Source organism: Harpegnathos saltator, unplaced genomic scaffold, assembly GCF_003227715.2.
Source record: "Harpegnathos saltator strain DR-91 unplaced genomic scaffold, Hsal_v8.6 scaffold89, whole genome shotgun sequence".
NCBI lineage: Eukaryota > Metazoa > Arthropoda > Insecta > Hymenoptera > Formicidae > Harpegnathos > Harpegnathos saltator.
In genome coordinates, this window is record NW_020230716.1 from 498,824 (window position 1) to 524,663 (window position 25,840).

Below are 25,840 nucleotides of genomic sequence, written 5' to 3' on the forward strand. Positions count from 1 at the left end.
CATTAGTTTCGAAACCTCCGCTATGTGTCTCCACTTGCTTCAACGAAGATTTGAGGTAGTACGACCAAATAACGAGTCGAACGGACTTCTGCTTCCAAGCAGCGTGACTCAACGGCTGATCAGCCAAGCTTTTATTTTTCTCCGAATAGAAAGTCAAATAAACTTGATAATAATGATATACAATTGCATGAAATAACAAGTTAAGGATAATTGACTTAGATGTCAATTGAACGTGACTTGAAGACATTGAGAAAATAATTTATTCGGTAAAAAAGTAAAAGATCAGTCGGGTCATTTATACAAACGTGCGAGATCACGATGTCATTGTGTCAGTGTATATACGAGCGGTATGAGGGATCCGGGATCCGTATCCCCCTGTCACTTTCTTAACCTCTCCACTGCTCGCGTTCTACGAATGTCCCGGTGTTTTTGGTGCGGTGACTGGTGCAATAATCGATTAACGGTGATTTAATCGGGCGAGAACAATAATATGATGTCGCGGTCAGTGCGCGCAGAGACTCGTAGTCGTGCCAAGGATGATATTAAACGAGTTATGCAAGTAGTTGATAAAGTTCGTCACTGGTAAGTTTCCCAAAGCAACGATTCGACTGTTCATCGGTTGAGCCATTAAATCTTGCGTTTATTATTTCTTGTGCCCACAAAGAATGAAAATCGCAAGGAGAAAATAAAGCTCATGTGCTTTTGCTCTTATTAATTGTGTCAAGCTTTCCATAAAAATTGTGAAGAGCAACGTTGCATCAGTACCTATGTTTCAAGTTGAAATTTTTGTTTCTGGAAATAAGAGATTGTATTAAGTATTATAAAACTATTTGATCGATAGAAAAAAGAACACATTTAATTTTCATAGAAGCTCTGATAACAATGACAGCATTGTGAAGTTTCTAACAATATTTTCTATTTTAGTAACTTTTACTTTGTTGCAAAGCTCTAAACATATTGAAGAGATATTTGGTTTAACTTTCTCTAAAGTATATATGAAATATATTGCATAATTCTATGCATATATATATATATATTAAAATACAAATTAATACAACCAAAGAAACTAATGGTAATCTTATTACATGTATGTAAATACTGTAATAGGGAAAAAAAATGGGTTACTATAGGAGAAACAACTATGAAAATTTACAAATGGGTTCCAATCTCAACACTTGATCAGGTATTTAATATAAGAAAATCAATCTTTACAATTAACAATGCAAATAAATACACAAATTAAGAATAGTTTTACTTTGTAGAAGAAAAAAGGAAAGACAGTTTCTGATAAAGAAAATGGTTTATCAAGAAAAGGAGGAATAGATTCTTCAAATTCTAACTTTGGTCTAACTGAGGATTCCAATACATGTGAGTTTAATTTTGATAATTTATATTAATGTCTCTAGAACTAAACTAAACACCTTTTGATATGTATAGGTTTCTCCACTGTCAGTGATTCTCAAGGGTTGACAGACTTCTCTGCCCATTTGGGATTTTCAGAAGACTCAAATTCACAAAATAGTGAGCCTACACCTAAGAGATTGAAGACTGACTAATGTTCAATCTAATACTGACATCGCTATTGTATGAAGATCGACACATTTAGGAATTGCTATTTCTTTTGTGAATTTGCACTTGGTAACTTTTTCTTAAATCATACCTCTCCGTATGGATGAATCGCAAGAAATACAATCTTTTTTGTTTCATCTAAATTTAATGAGATATATTTGTAGAAATAATATCCAACATATAATATATATTATATAAAATATATAATATATATTATATATGCATTCATATGTAACTGAATAGCATCACTTTTATGGAACATTTTAAATTATGTAAAATGGAGTTTATATTTTTTTTATATATGAATTTATATATTATAAATTGCCACATTGAATTTAGAAACTAGAAACAATGATCCACTAATTGGATAGAATAAAATCCGGCGAACGCCCAATCCGTTTATTAAATATCGACACTTTATATATCTTATCAGACTGTTCTAGTGAAATCATGAAAGTCGAGAAATGGCACTCGACAGGCAAATGTTGAGAATATTCAAAACATAAGAAGCGGATTGTACATTCGCGACAATTGTAGCATCGTTGGCAGTATTATGTTCTCTTTGGAAAAACTGTTTCTCTCGTTCCAACATTATGTCGCGAACAATTTGTCTCGCGAAATACTTGAATACTTTATATAATTATTTCTGCTATAAGTTGGAAGTCAATCATTGAAGGTACACACGTAAATAGATAGACGTACATATAAATATGTTCATGCTTTCGATTAGTCGTTAAAAATCATTGTACATATCTCAGATATATAATTTCTTTCGTCTATTGATACTATAGGAGAACTTGCATTCCTTTGCGTTACATTATAGCACCGTGACATGTACAAAAGAAGCTTGATTCATGTGAATAAAATAGTTGAATGACTTACTGAATAGTGCGTATTGTACGTCGTTTGCGAGAAGAGATGCGATGTTGCTTGTTCAGCCTTTGTATAAAAAATCTTCTCTTCTCATTAACTTTCGTCGAACATTACTTTTAAAACGCATAAAATGCAAGTGATTCGTAAATATTATTTGTTTAATTTCTTAAGAAGACTTACTTTCAAATTATTAAGTATAGGACGTTCGATCAAAACTCGATCGCAATACTTTATTGAAAACTCGCGCTTTTTATAAAATCATATAATGTATATCTAGAACTAATTTAAATTATTTACATTGATATTTAGGAATGACAAGCAAAATATATATATGCTATGTATTTCGCTTGTCTCATATATAGGCATTTATTATATACATATATAAAAAGAATGGACACAACTTTACTTTGTTCGATCCTCTACCAAGGCAATATTTTCCCGTCATACTGTATGAAACAACCGGTATGTTTTTCCGTTAACGAGTTCAACGTTTCCAGAATGCAATCGACGCTAGTTTCGACCTCCATCGGAGCATTGTTACCGCCCAAGTCCGTGCGCACCCATCCTGGATGTAAACACGTTACCAAGATTCCGTCGGCTTTTAGATCGATGCTCATTGACTTGGTTGCTGCGTTAAGTGCGGCCTGTGATTCCAAATGAAATTACATAAAATATTTACTTTGAGAAGTTTGTATTATAAACATAACGCTTACAATATGTATACAATATAATGTATACAATATAATGTATACAATATAATGTATACAATATGTATACAATATAAATCCGACAATGTATTGCTATTCATATTGACGAAGCCCAATTTTGCAAAATTACAAGAGTCAATGATATAGATTCTGATCAATTCGAATAAATTGTACATTATGAAATATACTAATAACGCAAGTTCAACATTTCGATTAGCACATCTTGAACTTCGATCAAATAAGAAATTAATCTGTTGTTCCTACTTTAGCATAATCATGAAAAATTGGGTTTCCTTTCGTCTCAATATTTACATCATATAAACGCTAGTATTTTTGCACTATAAAGTTCCAAATTTTCTATTGATTTCACATCCATCTATCAACCGATATTTACGTATACGATATGAATATATCGGATTATATTGGATTAGAGGTAGAGATTTTACCTTGCTACACCTGTAAGGATAAAAACCACCGTCTGTGTTTTCTGCAATACTGCCCAGGATAGATGTCATATTAATGACCGCTGCTCTGTTAACGCTCAGCTTTATCTTATCCTCAGCATTTTTCGCGGCCGTCTTCAATAGTGGTAGCAAAGCCTTGAATCAGTCATTACACGCGCTTATGTTAAGATTGAGAAGTTTAGTCTGAAAATATTCCGCACGCTGAAGCAACCATAGGCGTACCTTTGTAAGTAAGATAGGCGCCACAGTGTTTACCAGAAAAGCATCTGTGATTTGCTGCTTCTTCACGAGGCCGAGACGTGTAAATTTGCTGGAGATACCGGCGTTGTTGAAGAGAACGTTGAGACCGGCGCCTTTGACTTTTTCACTGACTGCATCCACGATTTTTGTGTAGCCGTCCGTGTCCGTTAAATCTGGAAGAAGGAGCATTTAAATCGCACGAGAACGATCGATATTGGGAGTGTTGTTCGCGAGAACATGATGCTTATGAACTCGCAAAACTCGTACTGCTGATTTATTCAAATTTCATCAGTCATAAGTTGTGACCTCAAGAGAGACTAGGTTTGTTTTCCATTGTTGAACTGGCTGCACTAACTTGCACTTATTTTCTTCTTCTCTCACTTTCACTAACTCCTAGATGTATATCTATTTCTTTTTATGTTCCCTGAGTGTACACTAGTTCAGCGATAAAAAACAGACCTTAATGACTGCCTTGTTTTACGTCGCGCCATACATCTCGTCAATAATAAAGTCTAGCCCGCTCGCATCATGTATGCGAGTGTTAACGTACATGTTACGTTTTTTACGGATAATTATTTCAACGTGACATGCTTCGCTTAATTGACATTTACATTCATCGACGTTCACACGCGGCTAGAGATTGTCTGTAAAGTATTGTTATTTCAAATCACAATGGTTTCTCGTATCCTACATGACGTTGCGATAATCGCGATGATATCATATCGCGACAAGCGTGAAAAAGATCCAAGTAATTAATATCAGTCGACGGGATTTAAAGGGATCGATATATTCCAGCTCGAATTCTTTTATCTTTCGGAATGTGGGAAAAATCCCGTTTATATCGGATCGTTAATCCATCGGGCAGATTGCATTGATCGATTACACACGACGTGACTCGGCATAACGAGCCTTGAAATATCCCTTCCGTGAGTCCGGCTTTCCGGGTGATACGAAGTTCCGAAAAGCGTGAGATTTTAAGCGCGCGCAGTGGTAAAGAAGGAAGATCAATCTTTTACTTTTTATTTTATACTATGGGAGATTTTACAATTTACGATTTTGGAATTTCCTCAGGCAGTGAAATTAGCGCGAATGTTATCAGATGTCTGCGTGCCATATCGATCAGCATAATATTCGATGAAACCGCGGTTCTTTTTTCTACGACAGGCCTGTTCGCACGACTACGTTCGCGCACGACACGAAACCCGAGTATTCCGTCAATTCTGTTCTCTTTAATTTTGTTCGTCTCTTACGTGTAATCTTTCGATTATCATCGGCGTGCGGTCGCGGATATGAAGGCCCGCAGAGGAAACAAAGCGAAGTCGTGGTGCCTGAAACTTGTCGCGAGAAACCGCAGACTGTGGATTCCGACTCGAGCGACCGGGAAAGCGGAGAAAACACGGAGAACAAAGTGGAGAACGTATCGAAGAACCAAGAGGAACCAAGAGATGTTCCTCTAGCACTGGGTGAGCTGCGAGCGTTTTCTTCTGATTGAAAATAAAAAGAAAATCCTCAATCTTTGCATAGCGCGTCGAGCGGAATTTCGTGTTGTATTTCCTCATTTACCTTCGGACACTTCCATCTACAGATAAAATCGTCCTGATAACATCGGTACGAAAACCTATATTATAAATGAGAATTAACACCGATGATGGAATTTCGTTGGTTTACTTACAGATATGAACGAACGGGCAATATCGATGCCCACTCGACGCGAGTTACGATCTTCATTCTATCCACGATAAATTAATGCAAATCTCACTATAGAGGGAGTCATTTATGGAACGAACAATGAAAAGTAAAAGAATGATGGCAAAAGTTTGTCATAATTTCAAGATTTCAAAAATTCATAATTTCAAAAACGCGAAGCTGTCGACTTACCTATCTCGATGATGTGAATGTTCGACGACTTGTCGGCGAGTGCACGTAATTCCTGCAAGGATCATTCTCTCATGTTTCTTTCTCGTTTATCTCGATTTCGGGCGTGATACGCGAACGCATCGCTGGGCAGGAAGGTCATTGCAATTACTATCTCGGCGATGTTTTAACGAGGCCGGGGGCAAGGGCAAGAGAACCGGTCCCGAAGCCGACCCGGCTCGGCAGGTTTGCGCAATCGATCGTCGAGGCATCTCGAAATCAAGCGCGATCGCTCGCTGACTCATCGCAGATCATGGCGCCGATACGCGGCTGTGTTCACGGCGATCGCGGGGAACTGGAGAGAAAGAGAGAGAGAGAGAGAGGTGGGAAGGGAAAAGGTGGAGGGCAGTACGGGGCCGTATAATAGATGGCGGTGACGAAATTCATGGCAACGAGTAGAGGCGTTCGTTGCTTTCAGTGTGATTCGATCGTCGCTTGTGCTGACAACGAACGGGAAATCAGATACGTCACGCGCGTTGTTGCATTACTCGTCACTTGTAATCACGAAGGATCGAAGCGGGAAAGATAGATCGTGAAATTCGTCCACACATACGAGGAGCAAAGAGACTCGCGATGGCGCCGATCGGTAAGTGCACTTTTTCTCATCAAACGCGCGGATTGCGTAATGCGCGTTTATGATAGCGTACGCGGAAGTGCCGATCGGCTCGGCTCGGCTCGGCTCTGCCTCTTACCGTCGCCTTGGTCGCGTCTCGACAAGTCGCGAAGATATTGTCCGGCGGCTTCTGCGATCCGACCAGTCGTTTCACCAAGCCCAGGCCCAGGCCGCGGTTGCAACCGGTTATCAGGATCGATCTCATCGTGTTCTTGATTTTGATTCAACTCGAGTTTGAGCTCGACGCGTCACTATCACGTCCTAGTCACGCGAAACCGCGAGAAGAAGGTGCAACAGCGTGGCTCGGACAGTGACGTCCTCGACGCAGCGCTCCGCGCGTTCCAACGGCTGACGTCACGTGCTTGCAATTGCGAGTCGAATGTTGCCGATGACCATGGCGACATTGGCAGTGTTCACGCGGCTCGTGTCATTTCGTACCGCACACGCCAAGTTGCTCGGGTTACCGGGCCGTCAACCGCTGTTTACCAGATGTGGCAGCTTCGTTTATGGCTACGGCAGGAACACGATGGCCTGCATGTGCAGTGAGTGTCCGGGATGACGGGATGCAATTGTACCGAAACGGTGGATTATCGTGGTTATTGCGAATAATTATATAAAAAATGTCCTTACCCGCGCGCGCGGTAAATAATTCAAACGATGCGAGTGTAACCGGAAATATATTAAAGACTGTTCGAAGATATCTGATCAATTTTGACACCTGACCTGTATTTGTGATGATTTTTTAATATATATATAGCGAAAGTTAGAAAAATGGCACCATGAAAGACTTAACCTACTATAGATTATTTGACTTAAGGATCTCGTTTATGTTTATAAATTGTGAGTGATATTTTGATTTCTTTTCAGCGGATCAAGGCTACAAGTACGATCTCTTGGTCATCGGTGGAGGATCCGGTGGCTTGGCAGCAGCTAAGGAAGCTGTAGGGCTGGGAGCCAAGGTAGCAGTTCTGGATTATGTGAGTCCTTCTCCACGTGGTACCACTTGGGGTTTGGGTGGCACCTGTGTCAATGTGGGATGTATACCAAAAAAATTAATGCATCAAGCTGCATTGCTCGGTGAAGCCATTCATGTATGTAACTATTGTAGATTATTTCAATTTGCCAAATCATAGCTTAAGTATCTATGACTTAAGTATTATTTGATCTTTAGGAAGCAGCTACATTTGGTTGGCAGTTACCAGATCCCAAGACCATCAAAATTGACTGGGAAGCCTTGAGAACTGCTGTACAAAACCATGTTAAGTCTGTTAACTGGGTCACTCGTGTTGAGCTTAGAACAAAGTGAGTTATTTGCTACTTTTTACTCGCAAGTTGTTGATTTTGTTACACATTCATGCTTATAATTTTGATGTTCATCTTAATTACAGGGAAATTGATTACATCAATGCTCTTGGACATTTCAAGGATGCACACACAATAGCTGGAATTACCAAGAAAGGGGAAGAGAAAATTATTACTGCTAAAAATATATTACTCGCAGTAGGTGGTAGGCCTAGGTATCCTGATATTCCAGGAGCTCTAGAGTATGGCATAAGTAGTGACGATATCTTCAGTTTAGAGCATGCTCCAGGAAAGACTCTTGTTGTTGGTGCTGGATGTATCCTTTATTGAGCAAAGTCTTGTATCATTTGTCGCCGAATATTTACTGAATTAGTTTTTTACGCATTTTTCTTAATAACAAGATAGACATCGGCCTGGAGTGTGCCGGTTTTCTCAATGGCTTAGGCTATGATGCGACAGTAATGGTGCGGTCGATCGTGCTGCGCGGTTTCGATCAGCAAATGGCGAACATCGTCGCCGAAGAGATGCAGCAACGTGGCGTGCATTTCATCTATCAGGCGAAGCCAAAGAAGGTCGCGAAGCAAGACGACGGTCGTCTACTCGTGGACTGGGTTGATAAGGTACGTACGCGAATTTACAGCTGTATAAACATATAAACGATAAATGTTATGACATCAGTGTATAATATAACTGGTATCTCTTAGGATGGAGAAGTTCATCAAGATGTGTACGACACCGTTTTGTTCGCTATTGGCCGACGGCCGCTCACGGAAGAACTGAAACCGGAAAACGCTGGGTTAAAACTTCATTCGGAAAGCGGTAAAATCGAAGCAACTAACGAACAGACAAATGTTCCGAACATTTACGCGGTTGGCGACATACTTCATGTAAGTTGATGCGACTTCTAAACTTTTTCTCGAGCTTAACAGTTTGTAGTTTGTAGCGTTTTCAGTTGGTTTTATACCTTGCGTTGCACACTGCGCACATTTGTAGTAATTGTCATTGGTTGAGCGTATTCGTCACTGACCGAGATAGGATAGTGGGGAGTGTGGAATGCGAGAGAACTTTAAAAAGTCTCACGCAATTGTCGGCTGTTGTAACGAAATGCAATACGATGGAATACAATAGTGTACGAAATATGAATACAATCATAAAAATGAGAGAGAAGGAGAGAGAGAGAGAGAGAGAGAGAGAGAGAGAGAGAGAGAGAAATTGCGATGTGATGTAGTGTTAATATGTATAACGTAACGTTTTTTTTCCAACGGTTATTGCAGAAAAAGCCCGAACTCACGCCCGTCGCTATACACGCGGGTAAACTGCTGGCGAAAAGACTGTTCGATAATTCATCCGAACAGATGGATTACACGAACGTGGCGACCACGGTGTTCAGTCCCCTGGAATACGGATGTGTCGGATTGAGCGAGGAAGCGGCGGTTGCGCATTACGGAGAGGAAGAGATAGAGGTTTATCACGCTTATTATAAACCAACGGAATTCTTTGTACCGCAGAAGGACGTCAGTCATTGTTATGTAAAAGTCATTGCACTTAGAAACGGTGACCAGAAAGTCCTCGGGATGCACTTTGTCGGACCAAACGCTGGTGAAGTGATTCAAGGATTTTCAGCTGCGGTTAAGTAAGTGTCTTAGTTTCAACTTCATGCGCTAATTGCTTCAAAATGTAGACTTGTATTTGTATTTTCAAAGAATAATATTTCATGGTATTATAATATAGTAAAGTATTAAGTGCGCAAATAAGTTCGATGCTTCTATGTTTGATGAGTCATAATTCTGGTTTAAATTCAGATATTTTCATGTCGCTTGGTGGATTTTGAAGTGCCAATCTTAAAGTTTAAAATGAGTTATATAGCTTGGTAATGCGAACAACATAACTTCAAAAGTAGTATCAAACACAATGGTGTACAGCAAAGAACATATTTGACATTGTATTTTTTCATTTTTCAATAAAATAAAAAATAAATGAAGCTACGAAAATGCTGTTCATAATTTTGGGAAATATACTGTGACATATAAGACTTCTTTTTTATAGAGACTATTTTGTTGATTGATATATTATTCGTGTATTTGAATATTTAATTTCCTCAAAAAAGACACCAAACTTATTTGCGCACCTAATATATTCGATCCTTTTGATTTAAAATAATTTAAAAATATTCTCAAACAAGTGATTTGAAATTACTGAACTTCCAAGTAAATTAAACACTTTCTCAGGTGTGGTTTAACATTCCCAAAACTGAAGTCCACCGTCGGAATTCATCCAACTACCGCGGAGGAGTTCACACGCTTGTTCATTACCAAGCGTTCGGGTTTGGATCCGAAACCGCAGAGCTGCTGCAGTTAGACTGATACATGCGGAATATCGTCATACTTTTTTTCGATTACATTCATCGGTCTACGCATTGTTTATTAGGAAATAGCGCAGCTCGTAATTCTAAAGCAAACGACAGCTGTAGACTTTCAATTCCCTCTGGACGAGATAGCTTTTCATATCACTATATGTACGACAGTGGTAAAAACAACACTTAATATTGCACGTGATGGACAGCGAAGAGATCTAAAAAGAAAACGAGCAACGCCGCATTAACAGTGATTTTTTGTACACATTTTTTCAAAAATATATATAATAAAAAACAACGCATAATATCTAGTAATATATACAATATGTGATAATTTATTATTCGCTAGAATGTTAATACGTGCTATAATAAAATGTTAAATTTGAATGAATACTATAATAAAATGTTAAAAGACAAAAAGATCACATTTATGGTATGTGCCTGTCGCTTTTCTCTACGAATAAGAACAGACATCCTCTGTTATCATTGATGTCAATAAGCGGGAATCGTTGAATCCACCTCGATTTTATCTCTGCAGGTATCCACTAATCTTATCCCTAATCATTATATTCTGTATCATACACTCTTGAAAAAGGTAAAAAAGATTCCTTGTCATTTATATTCAAATAAAAACAAAGACCGAGCGCAAGTCCAAATTCTTCATCAGTTTCACCGTTAAATTTACAATCAGGTTTGACGTGAAATAACGATGTGTACGACTACGGCTTCGTCTGTCCCCGATGCGGACGCCAAGGAAGATATCGAAAATATTGATGCAGATGTGAAGAAAAAATACCAACAAACAGCGAAACATGATCTTTATCCGTTCGTAAGTGAACGAACAAAATACATAACGTACTGATACATTGTTCTCACTATTATAAATCGTTATGTTTCCTCAGAAATTACGGTGGTCTTTCGGGATTAATCCGGGAGTGCCGATGATAAATCTCACTACGGACAATCGCACGTTATTAGCATACGCCTGCTCACATGTGGTCATGATGTATGATTACAGCTCTAAGACAGTATCGCCGCTTCAAGGCCACGTCGGTATACGTATAGTTTTGCGGCGAAATGTGTTATTTCCGCGCCGTTTTTTGTCGGTATTAATGAAAGAGGTTTTTGCTTTGTTATTTAGCAAAATGCAGTGAAAACCTTATCGACTACGCGCGATGGCAAGTGGTTGTTGACAGCCGACTTCGAGGACAATTGCGTGGTGGTAGTTTGGAATACGGAGGAAAGGCAAATATTTCTCAAAAGATTACTGCGAAAATCACACAATACCGATCGTACTTAAGACTCGGCTGATGTATTGTTCCGATTTGAAATATTTAATGCAATCGTTGAAATACGCAGAGTTCCCGTTTGCACTCTATTTAAGCCGCACGGCAGCGAAGGCATGACGGCTGCTCGTATCAGTCCGAACGCCAAGTACATCGTCACCGTCGGCAGCGAAAAGTGCCAGAATGTGTATTTCTGGTTGTGGACTTACAGCAAGGATCAACCAAACGGTTCGTCCTTTCGACCTGCTTATTTATACATTTGTTAATCTCTATTATAAAATACGATATTAACTGTCTCATTTACAGCTTACATTTTTATCATTATTAATAAATGTCAAATTTCCAGCGTCGGTCTCGTTGATTGATACAATGTCCGAACGCGTCAAGGAAGTAACTTTTAACGACGAATATCCGGAACAATTTGCATTGACGACCGATTATCACGTTCTGTTCCTAACTTGGGTTGGTAAAATTTTGTAATTGAATACTTTCATAAGTCCCTTCAGTAGTTGCAATGAAAGGAACGTATTTTCGTACAATTTTGAGGATAAGATAATTATTTCAATATCGATGATATTTTATTTCTATATTTTTTTTCGAATTTTACAATCAAGGACGGTGATGCTTTGAGCTACGATTGCCCGAAAATTGCGACAAAACTTCAACGTATTGGAATCTTTAATGGGTCTTGCTATGTTTCGAAGATACAGCAAGTATTCACAGCGACTGCAAACGGTACCATTTAATTTTCGATAATTATAGTGCTGTTATTAATTTTAGAAAATTTTCGTCCGACGTTACAATTCGACGTTAATTGTTCTAGGATGTATTTTAGTGTGGGGCAATGTCTCTCCCGAGGAAGAACGCGAGGCTAATAATTCTAATTATAGAAAGAAGAAAAAAAAGAAACATATCAAGACTGTTAATTTACAGAAATGCAATATCACTGTTATTATCGATAACCAGAGGTACCATTTATAACCTGATGGAAGTATGTGTATTAAATTTTATATACTACAATAAATTATTTTGTTAATATTGCAGCATGCTCGTTACGGGGAATTCGGACGGTCGTGTCGCTTTCTACGATTATCAATTGAAACTTTTGTATTGGTACGAAAATTGCGATCTCGACTCTATTCGATGGATAAGCTTCGATCTTCGATCCGATTTGCAAGTTTCAATACCTGCAAAGTCTAATCATTTACCGACGGATGCTACTCTACAATGCTCGCCGTTTAATGTCCGAAAATTCCTTGCATGTAAAACAATTATTTTGCAATGTTTTACTTGTGTAATAAAAGTAAATCAATAATATCTTTATTTTCTCATTTCAGGTTCTTTTATGGGAGTAATTGTATCGATAGACATTTTTAAGCAAAAGTGTCATCCTGTGTTGCGTCATTCGGTTGTGGCCGCAACCAGCTTGGATACTCATCCAGAAAAGTGAACTAATTAAAAAATATTCAGTAATAATCTTTCGTAAAGAATGACATGCTTTACATGCAATGTGCAAGTGGAAATGAATTTCTGTTAAACTTTCTCTTCTTAATTGTCACAATTTTTTTGTAAAATATGTGATAGTAAACCTTCAACTATAGCAATTACGTCATTGTGGGGGACGCAGAGGGCACTGTGTACTTGTACAATCATGAAAAACTCGTCCTGACGACGTTCAGAAGTACTTTAGACCTTCAATCGATTCTCGAGAAACAGATAATGAGTGAAAACATTGCTTATGTTACCTGCCCGCAAAATGATGAATCTCTGAAAGCCGTTACAGCTCTTAAATTCTCACCAAGATGTAAATCAAATTCTTGCCAACGATCTGGTGTTGTTTTTACCAAAATGAGGTAAAATAAAAAGAAATCACGTGAAAAAATATTTATCTCTTTTAGGCGATATGTTGGTATGCGGTTTGGAAAACGGGTCACTTTGGGTTCTGCATCATATTACCCTGGATCTATTGAATGAAATATCGTACAAACATTCTGCGGCGGCTATTAATAAAATCACCTTCACGCAGTGTGCCGAATATATGGCTTACGCTGTAAAGAAAATTCGATGGAAATTACTGTAAAATAATTCTGTGGAAATTATAGATAAACTTATTAGCATATTCTTGAAAAAAAAAAGACTTTTTCAGAGAGAATTATTTTTACCAATTTTATTTTTTCATATTTTGAAGTATCTTTTACAAAGAAGCATAATAAAATTTTCAAATTCTAGATTGCTTCCAAACACTTAACAAGGAATTAATTTTTCAGGACAATGCGCAGACAGTAGTGGTATTTAAGAGAAATAATATCTTCTCCTCAGACGATCATGGTACATGGAACTTGATAGGAAAATATCACTCACATTATTTATCCATTAGGGATATACTTTTTAGTCCAGTCCATGTGTCTGATTATAAAGTGCCTCGGTTTTTTTCCTTGGGAGAGGATCAAGAACTTGTCGAATATGATCTCGAACACAGGTGAATTGCACGTATTGCTCACGGCAATTATTTAATTGGTTTAGTTAAATGATTTAGAGTTTAAAATGATTTGTCTAACTATTCAAGATGATTATTATTCTCGTATAATCTGAATTATATGTATGATTCGATTACAGCGGACCATATCCAGAACCAGGACTTAAAATTTTGCACATCGAGCGAATCGAACATTCTGCTACTCCTCTTTGTTTAGCGTGGTATCCCAAGTGTGGCAATGAAAACTTCCTTATGATCTCAAACTCTGAGGTAATTCGCTATCTCATTCGTCTGGAATTTGCAAGCAAGACGTAATGCCATATATTTGTGATTGCAGTATAAGTACAAGATCTTCGATGACGTTACTAAAATGATTCGTGGTACTTACTTAGGGCCAACAATAGGAAAACCAGTACAACGTTTTCAAGTAACGTGATCAGATCTTTATATATTGAGGCAAATATATAGGATGCATCGAAATTTGTTCTGATATTTATTTAGCTAGTATATTATTTCAATATACGCTATATCGAAATCACTGCAACGTCGATAGGTCGTAACAGACAAACTAGTGGACGATAAAGGCTACATGGTATTTGCGACCGATAAGGAAATCGGTCTTCAGCTTCTACCTTTGGACGGCAATCCTTATAAGATTCACAGTATGACCGGTCATTCGCAAAAAGTTAGACATTATAGATTTATAGAACATTCTCTTTTACGAAATGGTTCATATGCACTTATGAACATTCCGTTTTCCCTTGCAGATAGTGGATATTTCCGTCAGTAGCAATAAGGAAATCATGTTTACCATAGGCCATAACGATTCGTGTGTCTTAATGTGGGAAATCAATCTCAAGTAAGAATATCCTAATAAAGCGTTTGAATGTCGCGTTACAACTATATTAAATTTCGGAATGTCAAAAAAACCAGATATTTTATATTTTTAATAATTTACATCTAATAAAGTATGACCCCCATTTTTCATAAACCGATTTTATCAATAAAGAAAAAATTTATTTGTTTCAACATTTATGCTTGTATTGAATAGAAATAAGTCACGCATAATCTGTCGCTTTTCTAATATCATGGTCTTGCTTGTAATGTTGAGTCATGTTATTAAGAAAGTATTTTTTTCCAGATCTATTAACACAATGGCGCAATTAGGCGGACGAGGAATCTCGCCTTTCTATTGCCTCATTGAAGGTGGGAAAAAAGGTTGGCTGATGAGTGAGATGAAAGATTTGTTTTATTATGCTCAGATATTGCATCAAGGAGAAAATACAACCGTTGCTAGAGTTATTACTGATACTGTGACCGTCGAGAAGATTCCAAATCTTATGCGAGCTATCGGATATTATCCCAGCAACAAAGAGGTAAGAGCTGAGTGTTATTGTTGTACAAGATGTTCCAGAAATCTAGATCGTAATTATAATAAAGAGATAAATAAGAATAAATTTTTTTATTGATCGCCAGTTTGCTAATACAAATCTACTTTCCAGATAGAGAACATTATGAAAGAAATATGCTACAAATATTACGCTGAAACCGGTAAACTCCATGAAGCAGTCACGTTTGAGGAATTTGTACGACTCTATGTGAATCATCGACCAGCATTCGGACTCACCATAGACCATATGAAGGAGATTTTTTCTACTTTCACAGAAGAGGATTCCGTCAACGTAGAGGAATCTTCTTTAACACGAGAGCAATTTGTAGATATATTATTTGGTAGAATAACATCGAAAGTTTCTTTTGAAGATCAGAAACTTGTCGGTACGTGTATATTACTTATTAATAATAAACTTTTAATTAATAATAAACTTTACTGAAGATGCTACAAATCCAACTTTAAACCATTAGATGTAAACTAATATGACTGACATTTAGTCTTATATACGCCTTTTTAATCTTTATTCTGTATAACAGTGTATAGAATTTGTTAATTTTTTTTAATTCAGTTGTATGTTAATGAAGAAAGTAAATGATCTTATGAACAAACCGCACAATCTAAAAGAACAAAAGTTCAAACATTTTAGTAGACGATTCAATCTTCGCTTGTAGCAACCAATGAAACATATTTTCAGTTTATTTTCCCTGTTACAGGTGAACCGTTGTCTTTCCAAGAAGCATATACATATCTCAAACTACTTGCGTCATTCAATGACAAAATAACCGAAATTGACCCACTGAGTTCGTTGCGGAGATCTACGTTATTCGACTTTAATTTTCTTCCATCGGTAACTAACCACTCGCGCAATTTGATTTGAAAATACTACACGATAGAGGGTGTAAATGTAGAATAAATAGGAAACTCGTTGTTAGGCTTCCCGAGAGTAATGTATTGTTTACGTTATGATACAGAGAATATCTTACAAAGATTTCATGGACATCATGGGTGTTGAATTGCCAGAGGGAGGAAACTATAGGGCTGACAATTGAGGAATCAGCGTGACAGTTACTTTGTAGTATCGGTACTCTAAGAGGCGTCGTTTATAGCTGTGTCGTACCGTTGTAACGAGCTGCATTATGAACGCAAGCAATTTACAGAAATAAAAATAATAACAAACTTCGAGAGTTTTTCCTTTGGAGTTTAGATTAAGATTAAGAGAAGCGATAGGAAGAAACGCTAGGGCGAAAATGCCGTTGACGTTCGTGTTCGTTCGTTGTCCATTCTTTTAATTAATGTAAAAAGATATAAAGAATGGTACAACGAAATTCGAATGAATAAGATGTAAGAGTACGACGGATCGCATTTCTTACATCCTCGTCTCCGTAATACTGCTCGATGGATATTTGTTAAATTTTAAATACGCTGTTCCTGTAACTTGTGACTGCCGCGCGTTGATATCAATGTACATATAGATATATTCGTACGTATTCATGTACATACATATACCTATATATACGAGATCGTTTTATCAATTGATTATAATTGATATTGATATTAATATTCAAATATTTGCTCATCTTCTTACCAATTTACTTGGAACTTTTTCATTGCTGATACGTTATAAGAAAAATTAGTCACGGCGGCTATGAACTATTACACTATTGCTCGGATTTTCAATGTGGCACAGAATTGTCCGTTAGTCAAAGGGCTGTTTGCAATTGCTGAAAGAATATCATCTTATCTTCGACAATATGAGATACAGACTAGAAGAAAGAAAAGATTCGCCCCTCAAAAGGTACATCGATTTAAGGAAGCGTTCAAAATTGATGGTCCAAAACAACGTCTCACTAAAGAAAACCACTAGTCAAGTAGAGAACGTGGTGCAAACTTAACGAGTCTACGATTTAAAAATTTAGAATAGTTTAATAGTGATAAAAATAGTTTAATAGTGATAAAAAAGAAAAAAAGAAACGACAAGACTGTGTCCGCGGTTCGAGGAAGTAGAACCGGATTTATTAGACACTTTCGTGCTGTTTTCCTTTTTTTTTTAGGTTGATAAAGAAATATGCGAGATTGCTCGAGCGCGAACAATCATGATCGCAATCAGTAACGTACTGATGAATATTCCAAATCGTAAAACACAGCCCTGCCCTCGCGAAGCTAGGCTCTCACGTACGACTTTCACGTACCTGATCTATTTACTTCTACCTACCTATCTATTTCATCTACCTACGCGACGTATTTATACATGGCGCTGTGTTGCAAGAAGTACAAAGAAATGTACACAAAAAACTGATTTCATTCTTAAAAATTCTAGGACATATTTACAAATATATACAAACCGCATACATATACACGCGCGTGCGCATACACACACACATACACACTCTCTCTTTCTCTCCTGCATGAGACTTAAGAAAAATATCAACGATGGAACGGTACAGAGCGTCTCTCTTCGCTTAAAAAAAAAGAAAAAAAAAAGAAAGAAAGAAAGAAAGGAAACAAAGAAGGGAAACAACTCGCTAGCAATATGTCTCGAAGAGCAACTCCGATCGGTCGAATTTGGTAACACAGAGTGGTTAGTGATTAGACCCAAGACCACGATCATCATCACCAACAACGCCATCATCATCGGCTCGCGCGCTCGCGCCCAACAAAACTATCAATCGCAGTACTCGTCATTGTTCTGTGTGATATTGTGCTTCCTCCGACAGTCCGGGCAGTACCACTTGCCCTTGGGCGGCACCATTATACCGACACACTCGAAGTGGAACCACTCGATACGACAGTCCTCGCCGTCGCAGGCTATCATCTCCGACACCTCGTCGTACGGACATCGACAATAGCAGTAGATCTTGACCGGTCGTTCGGTAGCAGCTGGTGCTGTCTCGCTAGCCGGCGGCAGGTCGTTATAGGTCCTCCTGTGACTCACGGAATCGTCCACCTCCGTCTCAGACTCACTGCTGTCGCTACTCGTCTCCGCGGCACCCTCGGACTCAGTAGCAGACGCCAGTGTGACCGGTAACGCCTGCTGCTGGCTTTCCATCTGACCGGGCCTGTACGCTTGCTGTGTCATTTTACCGCCAAACGATAATCTCGAAGGCGGCATCGATTTTGGGTTCGCCATTGGTGTGGAAGTCGTCATCGAGAGCGGTGCAGCTACCGGCACCGGTGGTGGCGCGAAAGCCGGCACGACGGTCTCAGCGGTCTTCCGCGTCCACTTGTGCGCTACCTGCTGCTTCTCCTGTGGCTCGTCGTCGCTCGAGTCACCGTAGAAGCGCTTCGGCACGCGTTTCCTCTTAGAGGACCTCTTGTTCTCCGTCTCCGAGCCGTTGCCACCTACGTTCTGCATACTCGGATACATCGGTGCAGTGACGCCACCTACCACTGGTGTCTGCAGCATCTCCATCGTACTGCTGCTGGTACCGCCACTAAGGGCACCACCGACACCGTGAAGATCATTACACACTGGTAGATTCGGTGTCGAAGACCTGCTCGGATTCAACGTCGGCAACATCGCTGGCGAGGACGCGGCGAAAGCTGGGTTCTTCTGGTAGTACGCTTTAGGAATGTTCAATTTAATCGACTCCATGGTACTCGTGGTGGCGGCGGCGGTGGTGTTGCGCTTATTAGTTCTCTCGCCTTTTCGTCGTTTTTTCGTCTTCGTCTTCCTCTTCTGCTGTGGCCGCTCCTCGACAGCCATCGTGATCGGCTTGTGCAACGTCGTGCTCTCTGCTGTGACTTCTGCAACACCGTTGTTCAGCTGCGTGGAGCATTGCTCCACTGACGTCGAGACGGTGGCCAACAGCATCAGTTGATTGCGTTTCGTATTAGCGAGCTGCTGCGGGTGCTCGTCGTAGAAGTCCTCGTCCGTCACGGTCTCATCGGTCTCCAGGTCGGACTCCCGCATCAACGGTAAGGCCGGCTCATTCGTTACCACGTCGTCCACCGTCACGATACCGTTCTCTATTGCGACCTCTTCCGGTTTGTTGTTCTCCGGCTCGACCGAGTCCGATTTGTTCTCCCGGGCATTTTCCTTCTCCTTCTTGCCGCGTTCACGACGACTGGATTGCTTCTTGGGCGAGCTCTCGGACGTCGAACTGTCGGAGTCAGAGCTACTGCTGGAACTGGACGAGCTGCCGGACGAGGAGCTGCTGCAGCTGCAATTAGTGCCGCAAGAACAGCTGCTGGAATCGGTGTCGCTCGACGAGTCGCTGGACGACGTGCTACCGCTGCGCTTCTTCTTCTTGGGAGACTTTACCTTCGCGCGCTTGGTCGCATCGCTCTCACAGCTGGCATTGTGGCTCGGGCTGCCGCCAGGCGACGGGCTCTTGCGAGACTTGACGTCATCCTGTTCCTCCTTCCCGTCGTCTTCCTTGGAAGTCGCCACTTGGTCCCCGTTGTTGGACCACACGACGCAATAATCGTGATCGGCCAAGACGATGCTCTTGAGGTACGCCGGATCCGGTTCAGGCGAATTCTCCTTTAACGCGAAGCTCTGGGTGGAATCCTTCATTTCCAGACTCGCAGCGTATGTCTTGAAATTGTCCCATATACCGTCCATGATGCGTTCCTCCTGTTTCTTCTCTTCCTCGTTCCGCTCTACGTCAACAATATCGTTGACCAGCGCGGCATTGCCATCAACAGCCACCTCCTCGACCGTTTCCCCGCTCTTCTCGGTCTTCTCGTTCTCTGTTGCAATTTTCTCCTTTTCCGCTGACTTTTCCGCGGCGCTAACCTTCTCCTCCTCATTGTCCGTGTCACTCTCAGACGATAGATTGAGCGGTGGCAGGTCGTAAACGTCTACCACCCTCTTCACAGCCTCTTTCGCGTCTTTGACGCTCTCCAGCGCCGCTCCCGCGCTCGCGCCTTCGTTCCCCGTTTGAGTTTTGTCCTTGTCCGATTTCTCATCCAATCTGTCCGTTGGCGGACGATCATCCACGTCCGTAACGTTCACGTCGACGTCTTGCGGCTCGGGCTCCCTGTGACTCGCTTGGTGCTTGGCTAAGAGCTTGCGCGATATAAAACGTTCCGAGCACTCGTCGCAACCGTATGGCAGGTTTGTGGAGTGCAGCCTCTTGTGTACCTTGAGGGCGACCGCGCGCTTGAATTTGCATTCACATTCGTCGCACTTGAACTCAGCGGGCGGTATGCAGAAGTGATAGATGTACGGCCACTTCTTCTGCACACACTTCCTACAGAGAACGCTCTCGGTACCGTGCTTCCAGAACAGATGCTTAGTGATGTCCGGTTTGTTGCGATACGCGATGCCGCAGCGGTAGCACAGGTGATGGAGTTTGTGCTTCCACACATGATTCGACAGCCGCTGCTGATTGCCGGTAGACTCCAGACAGACGTCGCAGGCGTGGTGTTGCTTGCGCAGGTGCACCATCAGCCGGAACGACGACGGCAGGCTGTTCACTGAGCATAAGCAGCATCGATAGCGAAGATTCATATTAGGCGAGTAAACGCCTGGACACAGGTGGCATAGGAGCTCGCTGTAACTGTAGAAGGTCGACTTGCACATGATGCAAATCAGGATAGTCTTCTGATGCATCTTCCGGTTGTGCAAATACAGCTCCTTGTGGATCGGCGAGTGGAATCTGCAATGGAAACACTCATACATCCTCACCTGCGGCACATTATATGTGCCCTTCACGCTGTCGTACGTGTTGAGATTGAAGTAACGTGGTTCGAGCTCGTCCAAGGAACGCTTCACCCGCGCGGTGAACTGCTCCGCGTGGATGATTATCGCGGGATGCTGCGGTTGAAACTTGTGCTCCGCCAACATATGCAGGCCCAGTTGCTTGCCGTTCACAGCTATGCAGCGCGCGTGGTTGCAATACACGCAGATCGGACTGGCTGCCTCGATGCAGCGCTTCAGCAGTTCGTCCAATTCTATGCTGTCCAGAGTCCCGTCGACGTTCAAGTCCATACAAGGTGCGTCTTCCCCGGCTAACGCTATGCCGTCGTCGTTGCTCGTGTCGTGGTCGTTCGTTACTTTCGCACCGTCAGTCCCCTCAGTCCCGTTGTTGTCGAGCTTCTCTGTCGCGTCGCCGCTCAGTACGTCGGTCTCCGTCACGTCGAATATTCCACTCCCGATGTCTCCGCTGTGTTCTTGACTACCGATCTGTATTGTATCGTCGCATTTGTCTTCGACTTCGTCGGCCTCTTCGGCTTCTTCTCCTTCTTCACCTTCATCATCCTCCTCCGGATTGCTGTCTACCACCGCGAGTTTGTCACTGTCGGAATCGCTGTCGTCCAGATCGTTCGTTTGGTCATCGCCTACAACGTCCTTCTCCCTGTCTGAGCCGTTCGCGAGCTTCTCCTTTGATGTAGTGGAGCCCTCCGCATTATTGTTCTCCTCGGAACCCCGGCTCACGGCAGTTGAGCTGGTGACGCTGAATTGCGAGTTCCTGTTGGTGCAGATCTTGATAACCAGACTCCTGTCGGAAGAAGGTACGGCGTTGAACGAGACCGACAACTGAGATTCGCCGACGCTCGTCGCCGCAGGCTTCTCTTTTTCTGGATCTTCCTTGCTAAAGTCGTCCCTCGAGCTTTCTCTCTCTTTGGCTTGCGGCTCCGACGTATGCGACTCGTGACGAGGGCTGAATAAAGATCGATTGACAGGACTCTGACTCCGTGCGTTTTGCGGACTCTCGTACGGCCGAAGTTCAGACTCCGCCTCGAGCTCATACGAAGCGACATTCGTCTTCGTGTCTGCCGTCACAGCAGTTTCTTCGGATTCCCAGCGCACCGGACTAGGCGCGCTCGAGTTGGCCAATTGATGCGTCGAATCAGCATCGCTTCCATCGCTTATATTCATCTCGTCGTCATTAGTCTTCTCGGTCGCATGCACCGAACGCGTGTCCGGAGTGTACGTCGGAGGAAGCTCCCTCGGAGTCGTATCCTCCTCGTCGGTGTCGCTCGTGCAGCGAGATACCTCCATGATGGTCTCCGTCACGCTGTCGTAAGGCTCATTGCAGTCGAGCTGGTGATTCTGCGCCGGGGACTTCTCGTCCGACCCCTTGTCTCGACTGACGTCTTTGTTCATCGCCTGTTCGTCGTTCTCGTCGTTCTCGTCGGACGAGCTGCCCGTGTACCTAGATACCTCCATTATTGTTTCAGAGACCGTGTCTCTGGTTAGGTTGTTGACGACCTCCTTGGGCATGTCGGACTCGCAGAGCGATTGGCTCTTGTTGCATCGTCCCCTCGCGCCGAACTTTCTCGTCAGCGCATTTAACTTGAGCTGGTGCGAATTCTGTATTAATTCCGCACCGAGTTTGCTCCTATTGTTCTTCACTGCTTTTCTCGGCAGCCCTTTGCCACCGAGATTCAGGATTTTCTCCGCTGATGGGACAGCAGCCGCTGGCGACGAATCTTCCACGCGCGTCGAATCAGTGGCGGTCGGTACCGGTGTGCTCGGGGTATACGATCCTCTGTCCGCGTCTGACGATAGTGCGAAATTACAGGTACTCGCGTGCGTGCCAGTTTGCCTGCACAGAGTGCACACCGACATGCCGGCAGTCGCATCCTGCTTGAAGGTCGGTGAACAGAAGTGATTGTAAAAATTGTCGGTCTCCGAGAAGATCCTCTCACAGCTGCAGCACACCAAGTAACACGATCCCTTGAAAACGCTGTAGAACTCGTCCTCCGAGGCGAATTCTAGGTCGGGAACATTGTGCTTCTTCGACAAGTGATGCAGCAGCCTCTCCGCCTGGCCGAACATGCCCAAGCAAAAAAGGCATATGTGCCGCTTGTGTATGTCTCTCATATGAAGAAACAAGTTCCAATTTTCAAAGTATGTGCCGCATGCCGCGCAAAGGTACACCTTTCTCGTGATCTTGAAGTTGCTGGAAGCGTGTGGCAACGACGCCGACTCGGAGGTGCTGGGCATCGGCGTCATGCTGGGACTGCACACACAGAGATTCTGCTTCGAATTAGGACCACAATTTAGCCAGCCGTGGCACTTGGAGCACTTGTGCCGCGAGGAAGGCTGAAGGCCCAAATACTCGGTTATCTTATGCTTTCCCTCTGCCCGCCTCTCCTTGCCACCACTTTTCGTCGAGGCATTAGAGCGCGGTAACTGTTGCTGTTCTAGTGCACTGTTCCTCAACACTGCACTGTGGAGTTCCCGTGCTTCGGCTAAGAAGCGCTTCTTGAAACCCTTGAATGTGAGTCTTGGCCCTGTACTGGTACTCTTACTCGTACTTGATGAATCCTTTGTTACAACTGGACTGTAGTGTCCCTGCAACTGCTTGTCATCTCCGACTCCATCCGTATAACCTTCACCATCATTGGAATGTTTCAATGAATTGCCCAATTTGGGTTCACAGACTCGCTCTCCCAAGATAGGCCACATATCCGTACTTCTACTTTCCCCATCCTCATCTTCCATAATAGTACAGACTGCTACAGTACGTTACCTGAAATGCAGTATTGACCATTACTCTCACATGTACATCGCATATGCTAATATTATGTGCATGTAAATATACGATGCGCATACGTTACATAAATAAATCATTCGTGCAAAGGTACATTCATTGATGGGATTATAACTTCATACTCGAACACAAAAGTATACGCACGATGAATGATGTTCACTTTGATCACACAGAGAAGAATTTCGTTAGAGCCTAAGCGCGACACGACGGCCGATTTTGAAAGAAAACCGTGGTCGAAAATTTGCCGGTGAGGAACGACGTAGTCAGTGCGGAAACAGAAGCACCGCCGCCGACATGATCGCGCTAAAGATCACACGTTGCAAACACTGATACCGAGACCGTTGGTTTCGCAAACACAATTACGCGCGAGCAGGCGCGCGCGATGCGTAGATAGCCCGCCGTGGCGGTGAGTGCTTTCGTCGTCGAGTGTTTTCTATTCTCGGGATTTCTCGAAGCCGCGCTTCACATGAAAAAAGCTCAAGCTCACGGCCACCTGTTACGTCTGAAAGAATTCAGAAACCGCACGATATTACGGTTGTGAAGCGTTTCGTGATCTGGCGAAATGCGAACGTGACGACGAACGACGACAAAGGCACACGTCCGTCCGACGACGACGACCCGAGCGACCATATCAATGTTCACAGCGCGGACAACACTTTCCTGTGAAAACGACGATCCCCGCTCGACCAAGTTCAACGACGAAGCACGAAGAAGCGGTGGAGTCGCGCGAACAATGTCACGATGGCGAGAGCGTGCTTGGACTGTGGAAGCGTTCGCCGCGCGCAAGGATCACTCGAGGAGAGCGAGCCCCGCGCGTCCGCCGAACGTGCGCTCGTGCCTCTGGTCTGCGACTTGTGGACGTAATCGCGAACACTTACTTTCCGCAGAACGTAGAGCTGTACACAAGCTGCGACGCCTTCGGCCGCATGCACTGTAACGATGCGTGAACACGGAGTATTTCGGCGCCTACGAGAGGAGCTGGTCGCGGTGCGCGCTGCACGGAAAAGGTTAGTAAAATGGCGTCATATCAATGAGCGCTACATCGTCCGTGCTTCCAACACATCCCCAGTGATGCCACCTTTTGTCATAGCGACTACGCCGCGGCTCGTCCTGAGAGAGAGCTACCGCTAGGTTAGTCCACGAAGTCGGCCACGGTGAGCGTGAGATCAGGCGGTGGTTTCGTTGCACGTTGACGATCACGAGGTTGTCGCTGTCGTTGTTGTCCCAACTACTGTTGCGCTGGTGAATTTGACGCGGGAATGTGCGACCAACGTCGACGGAGCAGTATAAATGCAAGCGTCTCGCAGTCTCTCGTCTGCTCAGGGCCGTCGCGTGAAACCTCGAACGGCAATGCGGCGGCATCTCTCGCGGACGTATTCGCGTACGTCCAGCGTGATATCAGTTGCGCTGGCAGTACTCTCTTCGTCTAGCTGTCGCACCGCGACTCCTAGGATGATTTTCATCGACGACCAACGGAATGACGAACGGAAAAATCGCCGGCGATCTTTTCGCTTATGATCGCCAAATATCACGCGATGATCCTCCGACCGGTAAAACTCTTGACAAGGAAGATTCAAGACGCGTTCGATATCGTAAATATTTTCAATTTCGACGATTGGGTAACTTTTGCACTGAATGTCTCGAGTCTAGGTGATTCAAGTTCTGTGATTATTGATCGTTACTAGAGAGTTTTAGTGACGAATCTTCTACACTCACGAACACAATAGTTGCAGCCTTTTTTCCTCGCGAGAAGTTTGAAAGCACACTCAATAGCCAATAGGAGAGGTCGTTTTCTAAGGATTCCCTATATGTAGCGACACTTTTGTTCTCATAAGAAATATTGGATGATTGCATAAGTCGTGTCCGATTTTCATAAATGGCGTTAACTCAAGCCCGGTCCAGAATAGGCTGCAAACATCCAATTGCGAGTTGCGAAGGATGGCGACTACTAGTTACAAAGTGTTATTTTCGATTGTAAGAGACAGTTACGATCGCCGGTTGCCATCGCTAAGAAATTAAAAGTTGGGCAATTCTCTTTTAGCAACCGCAACTGTCTTACGACCGAAAATAACACTTTGTAACAAGTAGTTGCCATTCTTTGCAACTCGCAACTGGGTGTTTGTAACCTTTTCAGGGTACCTATTATGGAACTCGTCGGAATCGATTCCGATCGGAATAATTCCGTTTCCCCTAGAAAAGACAA

At 42.5% G+C, this 25,840-nt stretch overlaps 5 protein-coding genes across 6 annotated transcripts; 3 read left to right on the top strand and 2 right to left on the bottom strand.

The window, feature by feature from the left end:
- The first annotated feature begins 192 nt into the window (after positions 1-192).
- On the top strand, positions 193-3,129 carry BCL7-like (chromatin remodeling complex subunit BCL7B-like protein). 2 transcript variants are annotated; one of them, XM_011138939.3, is made up of 5 exons: positions 193-582; positions 1,108-1,183; positions 1,263-1,368; positions 1,438-1,638; positions 2,940-3,129. In XM_011138939.3, exons 1-4 carry the CDS (start codon positions 491-493, stop codon positions 1,554-1,556), a joined length of 393 nt encoding a protein of 130 aa, XP_011137241.1. In that variant the 5' UTR covers positions 193-490; the 3' UTR covers positions 1,557-1,638; positions 2,940-3,129. The 2 variants fall into 2 exon arrangements, with proteins under 2 accessions (XP_011137241.1, XP_011137243.1); XM_011138941.3 differs by having other exon boundaries at positions 1,438-1,521.
- sni (SDR family oxidoreductase sniffer) lies at positions 1,785-6,699 on the bottom strand. The gene is made up of 5 exons (XM_011138942.3): positions 6,460-6,699; positions 5,732-5,783; positions 3,836-4,026; positions 3,596-3,748; positions 1,785-3,086 (listed from the first exon to the last, which is right to left on the bottom strand). The coding sequence occupies exons 1-5, from the start codon at positions 6,583-6,585 to the stop codon at positions 2,862-2,864; spliced, it is 747 nt and encodes a 248-aa protein (XP_011137244.1). The 5' UTR covers positions 6,586-6,699; the 3' UTR covers positions 1,785-2,861.
- Trxr1 (Thioredoxin reductase 1) lies at positions 5,104-10,215 on the top strand. The gene is given in 9 exon segments (XM_025307488.1): positions 5,104-5,184; positions 5,187-5,316; positions 7,248-7,471; positions 7,552-7,682; positions 7,769-7,998; positions 8,088-8,302; positions 8,387-8,569; positions 8,957-9,315; positions 9,911-10,215. Coding segments are annotated over 9 exon segments (1,644 nt in total). The 5' UTR covers positions 5,104-5,142; the 3' UTR covers positions 10,041-10,215.
- Positions 10,216-10,393: 178 nt separating this feature from the next.
- Positions 10,394-16,319, top strand: LOC105181920 (cilia- and flagella-associated protein 251). The gene is made up of 19 exons (XM_025307498.1): positions 10,394-11,185; positions 11,232-11,257; positions 11,337-11,549; positions 11,668-11,783; positions 11,936-12,056; positions 12,145-12,289; positions 12,366-12,604; positions 12,659-12,767; positions 12,908-13,125; positions 13,220-13,371; positions 13,589-13,800; positions 13,938-14,067; positions 14,135-14,224; positions 14,351-14,482; positions 14,565-14,656; positions 14,939-15,173; positions 15,300-15,573; positions 15,904-16,037; positions 16,162-16,319. The coding sequence occupies exons 1-19, from the start codon at positions 10,926-10,928 to the stop codon at positions 16,237-16,239; spliced, it is 2,976 nt and encodes a 991-aa protein (XP_025163283.1). The 5' UTR covers positions 10,394-10,925; the 3' UTR covers positions 16,240-16,319.
- On the bottom strand, positions 16,215-25,000 carry MESR4 (misexpression suppressor of ras 4). The gene is made up of 2 exons (XM_011138938.2): positions 24,516-25,000; positions 16,215-23,616 (listed from the first exon to the last, which is right to left on the bottom strand). Exon 2 carries the CDS (start codon positions 23,586-23,588, stop codon positions 17,853-17,855), a length of 5,736 nt encoding a protein of 1,911 aa, XP_011137240.1. The 5' UTR covers positions 23,589-23,616; positions 24,516-25,000; the 3' UTR covers positions 16,215-17,852.
- Between the last annotated feature and the right edge of the window lie 840 nt (positions 25,001-25,840).